At 36.3% G+C, this 9,966-nt stretch overlaps 1 protein-coding gene across 1 annotated transcript; it reads left to right on the forward strand.

Annotated features, from left to right (window-relative positions):
* Positions 1–4,981: 4,981 nt before the first annotated feature.
* LOC139114865 (allatostatin-A receptor-like) lies at positions 4,982–9,083 on the forward strand. Its single transcript, XM_070676802.1, has 2 exons — positions 4,982–5,242; positions 7,102–9,083. Exon 2 carries the CDS (start codon positions 7,126–7,128, stop codon positions 8,152–8,154), a length of 1,029 nt encoding a protein of 342 aa, XP_070532903.1. The 5' UTR covers positions 4,982–5,242; positions 7,102–7,125; the 3' UTR covers positions 8,155–9,083.
* The last annotated feature ends 883 nt before the right edge of the window (positions 9,084–9,966 follow it).

The following is a 9,966-nucleotide window of genomic DNA, read 5'->3' on the forward strand; positions in this document are numbered from 1 at the left end:
TTTTCTGCTTTTTGCCAAAATTTTGATTAAAATCTGTAGCTGCTGAAAAATGATATCCATTCGGTCCAAAATTATGAAAAAACGTACAGAAATGTTCACAGAAATTGGTAAAATATTGCATTAAAATTTTGGTGTAAAAAATTATAGCAGTCAAAGTGTTAAACAAGCTATTTCTGTGATTTGAAAGTTAACAGTATATTTCTTTGGCATGGACAAATGATTTTTGAGGTGCAATATATTTTTCTTGAGCATGAAGAAACACCTTTTGTCGTTCAATGTTTTTAAAAGACACTTTGATGATTTTCAGAAATTAAATATGGCTGCCAAATTAATGCCCAAATAAATTCTAATATAAATAAGGTTATGGTAGAATTTTTAGGAATAGGAATATCAAGAAAAAACTGTCAAGAGGGCACTGCACCCAACACACTGTATTTTGCTCAAAATATATTTTTGCAAATATTCTTCCAATCTTTATTAATTTGTTAACGAAAGATTGAAAATTGGTTAGGTTCACCCTTTAGCTAGGCAAGCGGTCGTAAGTTGCATGATATAGAAGGGTTAATGTATGCAAATGTATGCAAATCACCCGAATTCCTGCTTCCCTTTAATTCGAATTTCAAGATTTCCAAAGAATATAACTCTGTTCTGGCTGGGTCATATTTTCTGAAATTTTCACATTATGCGTTAAAATGCTATATGACAAAACTATTTTGTTTTGCAATAAATTTCTTACATTTTGAATTAGAGGCGTTTTTATTTTGCTAACCATGATTTTAAGCACTTTTTTGAGTGTCAGTCGTTCAGCCGATGCCATTTTAGAATGAGGATATACTCTTGTTTCAAGTGAAATATTACATTTCACAAAATAATTTCTACGGGTTTCCTTGTCATCTTGGATGAGAAATATTCCTTTGAAAAATACTGTGTTTGCAACGTCCAGCTCCACCTTAAGTCCTTGAAATTTTATTCTTAAAAATGTTGAAAATAAACTATAAATTTACTTACAATAACGACCCATTTACGAATAAAAGTTTATTTTAATAGGTGTCTGTGATACCTGAATTCGTTAAAATACCCCATAAATACATCGTATTTTGAAAAGAATGTTAAAGCAAATTTGGTAAACTTACATATATGACTTCCGAACGGATTAAAATACGTATATGTTAATGTGCGTTTACTATTGAGATGTAAGAAAGTCATGCAATTTTAATTATTTGTGATTTTTCTAAATATGACAACCGTTAATGATTGTTAGTCATCTAATAATAATCTCTTTCTGAAAATAACATTGGATTCATCTGTGTACGGCATTCTTTGTGATTTTTATAGGTGCTTTATACTCTACAGTGTTAAAACATGTAATCTTTAATGTTTACTGTTTTAAAAAAGTCGTGGACAAAATCTATAGTTTCTAATTTGGACTGAACCCCTTTCTTATGGACGAGTGCATCTTTGGTGTATCCCCCTAGACAATAGGCAAGAAGTCATCACATATAACAGCATAAATACAATAAACACAACAAACTTTAGATAATAAAAACGCAAAAAATAAAATAATGTGACCAAAAATAACACATGCCACAGTACAGACAAATTAAAACTTAGCGCTGATGCAAACAATGTCAGACTCTTAAAAACTTGATCAACACACAAACTCACGAAATTTGAAAATTGCATGCTTAGCAAAGACTTAAAATTAATTCAAACAACTCATTAGCCCAACAGAATCCAACTGTTACACGATACAAACATGTACATCTGGAAAAATGGCACTTGGAAAAATGACTCAAGATGTACTTCTTTGTATTGTGTAATTGTTGGATTCTGTGTTTGGATTAATTGTAAGTCTTTGCTAAAGCATGCAGTTTTCAGATTTTTTTTTTTTTTTTTTTTGGGGGGGGGGGGGGTTGTGCGTCCATAAAGTTGTTATGAATCTGACGTTGTTTGCACTAGTGCTAAGTTTCAATTTGTGAGTATTACAACATTTTTTATTTCGGTCATACATATTTTTTTTCTGTTTTTTTTTAGCTTTGTTTTGTTTATTGTATTTTGCTGTTATGTGTGATGACTTCTTGCCAATCATCTAAGGGATCTTATAAAGATGCACCCATCCATAAGAAAAGGGTTCAGTCTAAATTAAAAAACTAAAGATTTTGAACACGATTTTTTTTAACAATAGACATTACAGATTACATGCTTTGACACTGTACAGTGTTAAACACCCTTACAAATTACGAAAATGCCGCACACAGATAAATTCAATCTTATATATAGAAAGAGAATATATCATTCAGAAGATTAACATTCATTTACAGTCGTCATATACAGAAAAATCAAAATATACAAGGACTTAACAGTTTCTTCTTGATAGTTTCCTAGTGCTAAAAACTATACCAAAACCGTTATTTATATTAGAAGCTATTAAGCCATTTAGCATAAATACGGCAGCCATATTTAATTAATGCAAATTATCAAAGGGCCTCTGTAAACATTGAGCCACTAAAAGTGTTTCTCCATACCCAAGAAAAATATGAAAACTTTAAAATCAAAGAAATAGCTTGTTTAATGTGTGGTATATGGCCGACAATGTCCTTTGTAGGAATGTTGGCCACCATATTGGATTTATGCAAATTAATAAATTACCTATGCAAATCATAGCATCTCGAAAATCGTTTTTCCATGCCTAAGAAATATACTTTTAACTTTAAAATCACTGAAATAGCTTGTTTAGTACGGGTATAAGACCAAAAATGTCTTTTGTAGGAATGTTGGCCGCCATATTGGAATTATGCAAATTAATGAGGTGCCTATATGAAACATTATACCTCCAAAATGATTCCCTGAGCCAAATAACCAGTGTCACACTTTGAAATCACTGAAATAGCTTGTTTGATATGTGATATATAGCAAATTATGTTATTTTGTTGGATGGTTGGCCGCCATATTTGATTTATGCAAATTAGACATATTTCCCCAAGGTGGATTCGAGTAAACTTTTAATATGTTGTTCTGGGTACCTCATTAAAATGCATTCTGAAGAAAAAAATTCTGTTGCAATTTGTGGTGGGTCTAACCCTATTTTGACTGGCACTAATTGAGGTTTATTTCACTACACACTAAGGATGATTAAAAAAAAGTCTACTAACAATGATTAGCCGGCAATACAGTTTAAACAGAACAGAAACTCTAGACACGCCCCTATCCAAGTTAATATCAATTAAACGTGTTCACTCAACACTCTCCAGAATTGTTCAGGTTTAAAGTCCACGTCGATCCTGTTGCTACGGTTACGAACTCCTTTAGTAACCTCTTCCAGTTCGGGCGGGAAACTGATTAACACAAAACATCCTCCAGACAGTTCTCCTTTGGGATTATCTCATTAGCAGTCCAAACGCTTCCGTCAATGGGTTGCTATGTCGGGAAACTAGAAGTTCATAAGCCATGCAAAAAGAAAGAGCGCACTTAAAGTTACATAAGCTCTTTGAGTCAGCAGATCTTGATATCAGCTGAAACTTAATCCATGGCAGGGCAATACCATTCTAGTCACTATGTCAAGGTGAACAAAGTCATTTTCTTGTCAAACTATATTATTCATAAATCAAAACAAAAAGTACAAAGCTACTAAACAAATCAATCTAATACTGTGGAAGCTTGAGATTCAGAATGGCTCATAGTCCAATTGGGAAAGCATATGGTCCTTCCAATACATCTCACAATGGGTGTGGTCTCAAACTTCAAAAAAGACACCATGAAAACACGTTAAAAATCCAGCATTGCAACAAATGGGAAAACCTACCAAGCAGTTCATAAAGCCATGCAAAAAGACCAACCACGTCGTCTTGGTTAGCACCAGTCCAAGCAGTATCTGTCTGCTGACAGTGCATTGTGGGAAATAACGGCAATCAAGGAATTCCATCTTATTACTCAACTGTCAGATGGGAAGGAAGATCAAATCACGTGACATACTTCGTAACCGGGGTTACATATGTATCTCTCTATGTCTCCCTATCTGTGTCTGTCTGTACGTCTCTCACGGTTTGTCTCTGTCTGTCTGTCTGTCTGTTCTGTCTGTCTGTCTGTCTGTCTGTCTGTCTGTCTGTCCGCATTTTCTACGTATCCTTTGAACCTGAAAACCATGAACCGTGTCTAGACAACAAACTTACGGCACTTGAGCATAACAATAGAATTTTCAAACATCGTAGACTTTGTAATCAACTTGGAAGGTTCAAAGGCAGATAAAAAAGACCCCATCAAACATTTTACAACAAAACATCGTTTTACATATTATTATCATAACCACGCCCCGCAAACAGTAATTTATTCCAACGAGCTATCACGTTGACTTAACATCTTGAAAATGTTAAGCTACATCACGGTAAGTAGAGCATGATGACTGAGCGGCTGTTCAGGTCAGTAAAAAGGTTCAGAGTAGCATTCTTTTTAACAGAGTAATAGCTGTACCTTTCAAATTGACATTTTTTAAACGTTTTTATTCTATCTTTTACATACAGTTTCGTGTCCTACTCTTCAAACCAGGTCGTAATACTCCGTCTTCTTCATGTCAAAGCAGTCGTAGTGTTGCAAACGGAATGTTAGTGCAAACTACGATCAATTCTTTACACTAACATTGCATATTGAACAAAATGCTAAGTTAGTATCATACTCAATGTTTCGGAGGTGTAATAAACTTAAAATAAATTACAGCTTACGTGTCCACCATCTCTCTGCGCGCCCTCTTGTGGACCCATTTCACTGTCACTGGAATGACCGTGACGTTGTGACGAAAAGATTGTGAATTTTATACTATTGACTCGAACACTTCTAAACTCTCTTAAAGTACTATGTTGATCCATAGACAATCAAATAAGGGTATTTACATATTGTACAATTGTCCTCATAAATATTAATGAAGTTTAATTTTCAGCGAATCAATTTGATTCTTCATGAATAATAGGATAATGTTATCGTATTGCAGGGTATTCCCATGACAACGGAATGAATTCAGAGGTTTGGTAAAGATATCAATAAAGTTGACGAATAAGCTAGACAAACTATCACTACGTCTATGGTGATCCTTGCAGAATAACTATCAATCGAACAACAATCCCAGCAAACTGGCGCACAAGTGTAGAAGGATTCCATCTGTGAGATTAAGTTGTTAGGTTCCGGATGCATCGCCAGAGAGTCGAACAGGTGAATTCCGTTGCTGTTTTACCGAGGGAAATTGGAAACTAAAGTAAGTACTTGTTTAAGAAATGATCCCGAAGCTGCATCACGGAATGTACTATCCTGGGGAAAGACACACAATATTTGGTGTGTTTATTTATATATATAATTATTATATATATATATATATATATATATATATATATATATATATATATATATATATATATATATATATATATATATATATATATATATATATATATATATATATATATGGTTCTGACGGTCTCGGCAAATTTTGTAGAAATTGGAAATGGAGTAGTGATGTTGCATGTTCGTGAAATTCCTCTAGAGCTTGATTTATAATGACAAATTCACGGTTGTATTTTTATTTGACAAAGCCCAGTCATATTCCGACTCAGCGTCATAAATGTTAAACGATACCATAGATAGTCATGATTGGATTTGTTTTACAGCAATTTCCCTTTAAAAGTCAGCGGATGCAGAAAAATATGATACATCGTACGTTTCAAATGTTACCGAAATTCTCACTTAAAACCATAATAGATCATTGATGCTATTTCTGGATATCAGAAGTGGCTCATTGTGAAAATAATAAACTCATTACTACTAAGCAATCGCGTAATTAATTGGACGGTGTGTCGAAGGCATAATGGTGTTATTTGTCTCGGGTAGAAGAAAGTCGTGGTTTTGAGGCACGCTTAGATGAACTTATTGAAATTTAGCACTAGCTTTTGAAGACAACATTCTTCTCCATCAGATGCATCGGAGGTCGGGAAGAAAGGTAAAAGGTTAAAGAACTGTGATACATCAGGACATGGATTTTACTTAAAATCGCTCTTTCATCACAAAAATGCAAATTTTATCATCGGGTGGTACTCTATTACATTTGCTAAACGCAGCTGAGGGGCAATATCCCGCCACCCGATGTACGTTGGAAGAGAACCCTTGACAACCTAAAGACCACGCAGAACGAGACAACTGCTCGGCGCTCCTCTCCTCCACGGTTTAGACATCTTGCTCTCCGCTACCTCCGCACTATTTTGCTAGCCATGTTATGAATACTGTGATTGGAGTGGGCTGTGGCGTCAGCGTCGTTTATCACCAGCATGGGGAATCTTGTGTATGTGGAAGTTAGAATTTGGCTTGAATTTTGAAATACCCACATCCCTTATCCAACGTCAGATTGATATCATAACAATTAATTTTGGTGCACGCCATTCCATGTGCTAGCATGACCGAAATAGACCAAATTTGAGCTCTATAGAGCAGATTGGCTTTCTAGTCATGTGCTTGACTCTGTTGGGGCGATTGCAATATGCTAGAGTAGAAATTTCTAAGAAAATATAAGAACCTGAACTTTGAAGAAATGTTCTCGGAACCTTAATCAACGTCAGATTGATATTATAACACATGTATGTCAAGAAAGACCGTGAGACTAATGTGCCCATTCTATTATTCTTTTGAATGGAAAGTATATCACGACGATAGACAATTCAATAAAGCCGTATTGATTCTTTGTTAATAAAACCAAAGCACTGCGAGATAATTAACAAGTCAATGAGTATACTTATGTCTGAATGAATAGCACTTGGAAGTCTTTGTACGTATACACATTTGAGAATCAAATACAAATGTTCAGTGCAAAACCCCAGCGAACAGCACATCAAGTTTTTCAATTTCAAATTAATTCGCGCGTGAATTGTTAGCAAAAGCTTGTAGTGTTAAGGTCAATTACAGTGACACTGTTTCTCACAGCATCCTTTAATGATAATTTGTCTGGCATATTAGTTCTATTCCCAGAAAATTATGCCTTCTGTGAGTCGTGACAGTCGTGACAAAAAGTAGCTTGTTCGCGAGTTACAAGAACGTGACCAAACAGTGTTTCTATTTCTCTCCGTTTAGATTATAGGAAATATCCCGAGCAAGATGAACAATACAACAGCAGGTACTGTTAGCACACTGGTGGTTTCAACGCCAGCTTACATCTACATCACAGAGCTGACCATGGGTATAATAGGAAGCATCGGCAACTTCCTTGTAATCTTGGTAGTTTTGGTCACTCCGGAAATGAGAACAGTGACCAATTATCTCATTCTGAATCTCTCTGTCGCAGATTTCTTCACCTCGTTTCTGTTAGTGCTCAACAAATACTTGACAAAAGCGTTCGACTTTCCTGTACCAGGAGGGATAGCGGGAGAATTCTATTGCCGCCTGTATTTCAGTGCCGTTTTCTTCTGGATCAATATCAAAGCGTCGACATTCAACCTTGTCTTAGTGACATTCGAAAGGTACTTCGCTATCGTCCACCCGCTGGTTTACAACAAGTATTATACCAGTCGACACATGGTTGCTATGGTGATTGTTGCTTGGACACTAGCTGTGGTTCTTGAGGTCACGTTTGCTTTTTTCCACCGCCAAGAAGACGGTGTCTGCATTTTATTTGACTACCCGAGCAACTCCGTCGCTGTCTTCTTCGGCGTCTCGTATTTCGTGTTCGGTTATTTTATCCCAACGGTGGCTATGGTATGGGCGTACATCAGGATTCTGGCCAGCCTCAAGATAAATCCTGGCAAAGGTTTAAGCGAAAATGACGACCGGATTGGTACACTTGTGGCTGCTAGGAAAAGGCTGATCAAAATGCTGTTCATGGTACTCATGGCCTACTTCATCTGTTGGACACCGGACAGCTTCCTCTTTTTAGTTCATAATCTTGGCGGTCCAACAGACTATTACGCTGACTATTTCCACAGTCTCATACTGTTAGCGTTCGCCAATTCTATTTTAAACCCCTTCATATATGCGTTCAAGTACAGACAGTTCCGTAAGGGTTTCCTGAAACACCTCTGTCCATGCATCGTCAAGAACAATAAAGTCGACACCGAAATTACTGTAACAGCTGTTGGAAACCGATTCAACAACGATCAACGTCCTGGCCAAGGACATGGGGTTTCTTAGAGAGTATCCAGACGAGCACTGCAGAGCCACAAATATAGACAGGGTTTGAGTCTACAAGAAATACTTTTATCTCTGATATCATCAACACGATTTACCGGAAGACGGCATCATCAAATAAGGTCAACGACACTGGAAGGCTCATACCCTCTTGACGTGATATCAGCATGTTGTTGAATTGACGAGCCGGTCATTTTGCTTTGCGGCATCATGGAGCAAAATCAATCTAAGACTCATGCATGACATTTGAAACACTCTATCAAACGACGTTTTATCAAGACGATTGCGAATAGGGAAGATGGGTACTCCGACGAACTCAGGAACTCGATAACATACATCTCTTTAGGCAAACATGATGGGATACTCCCATCTAAAAAGCAGTGCAAAAAATACCCGACTTATGAGCCAGGAAGTCGGGTATTTTCATCCTAATTAAAATTGTTTGCCATCTTGTAAGCTGTTTACAATGTATGCGATTTAGATAGCGATAAGTGATGGTGTAGGGCAAAGCTCAATGCCTCATACACTTTACTCCTACAGACAATCATTTGCCCTTGAAGTTGTTGACTCAGTGTTATGTAATATCTGATATAACTACTTAAGATTGCATATTATCAGTGCAGAAAGGGGGCTAAAACTGCTGTTTTTTAAATGCTTTTGGTCTCTTTACACACGCTGTCCCGCATTGATACTTGATTGATACTTGATTACTTGAAACGAAGGAGATGATTGAAATAAAATACAAGAAACAAAATCAAATAAATGAAGTTCTTTTCAAGAAAGATCAATTGTTAACAAATGAATAGATTTTAAAGTTTTAATTTATGTATTTTTGAATAAATGTCATTTGTATTTGTATTGCACAAATTTTACTAAACCAAGTAAACCGACGCAGGCCTTGCAACGGAACAATTAAAACCATATTCTGACACAATTAGGAATAAACAAACTAACTAACAAACTACACGATTCAATCATTATTTGTCAATGACCTAAAAACTTTTCAGCGGAGATAATAACATCCGGTTTAAAATGTGATTCTGTTCCCTAATCTTTTTCTTTGAAAAAATATGGAATAATGCAATACAGTATGAGGCTTGGGATGGTCAGTGCTTTGCATTATCCATAGTGAGTCTGTACCTCAATCTTGTCATGAACCTTGGGTAACTTACCCTAAGGAAATTTTCGCTCAGCGTTCATTTTCATGCCACGGTGTGCGTGCACCAGACAATACACACAATGCATTCATTTAATTGGCTAAAAAGACATCAAGTTGACGGCGGCTGTTACAGGGAGTGAAGTCAAACTGGGAGATCAAAGCAACGGAAAAGCTAGGATCGAACATTACTCAGGAATCGTATCAACGGCTGACGGAGCAACAACATGGCATTTGTGTTTTAAGGTAGTATGCGCCTCGAAAGTGAAAGACAAACTTTTGCTCAATCTTTCCCCAAGGAATCTTTCAACCTTTGTAGCTCGCAATCAAGTATAAAAATCGGTGACCATCATGCAAATTTTGGTACTAGAGAAAGAAATTACCCAAGATTTATACCGATCTGAAATTCAAAACCCGCCATCCCTGTGTTAACTCTATCGAGAGAAATAAAATTTTCGATTTTAAGATGGTGAAGTTTTTCTTTCGCTTTTCGCATCAAAATGAACCCCCGGCCACAAGTGGTAGATCAGAAAAGCATTGTTAAAGTTTGAGAGTCTGAATATCTGTCCCCGAGCCGCGTTCTACCTTAATGTACTTTTTTTCAACAGATTGTTGATGGATGTCGTCTTCTTTTACATATTGACTCTATGAACGCTCAG

Source organism: Ptychodera flava, chromosome 16, assembly GCF_041260155.1.
Source record: "Ptychodera flava strain L36383 chromosome 16, AS_Pfla_20210202, whole genome shotgun sequence".
Lineage (NCBI taxonomy): Eukaryota > Metazoa > Hemichordata > Enteropneusta > Ptychoderidae > Ptychodera > Ptychodera flava.

Bases quoted from the DNA above. Each gene is read 5' to 3' on its own strand.
- LOC139114865 (XM_070676802.1), top strand. From the start codon at position 7,126: ATGAACAATACAACAGCAGGTACTGTTAGCACACTGGTGGTTTCAACG.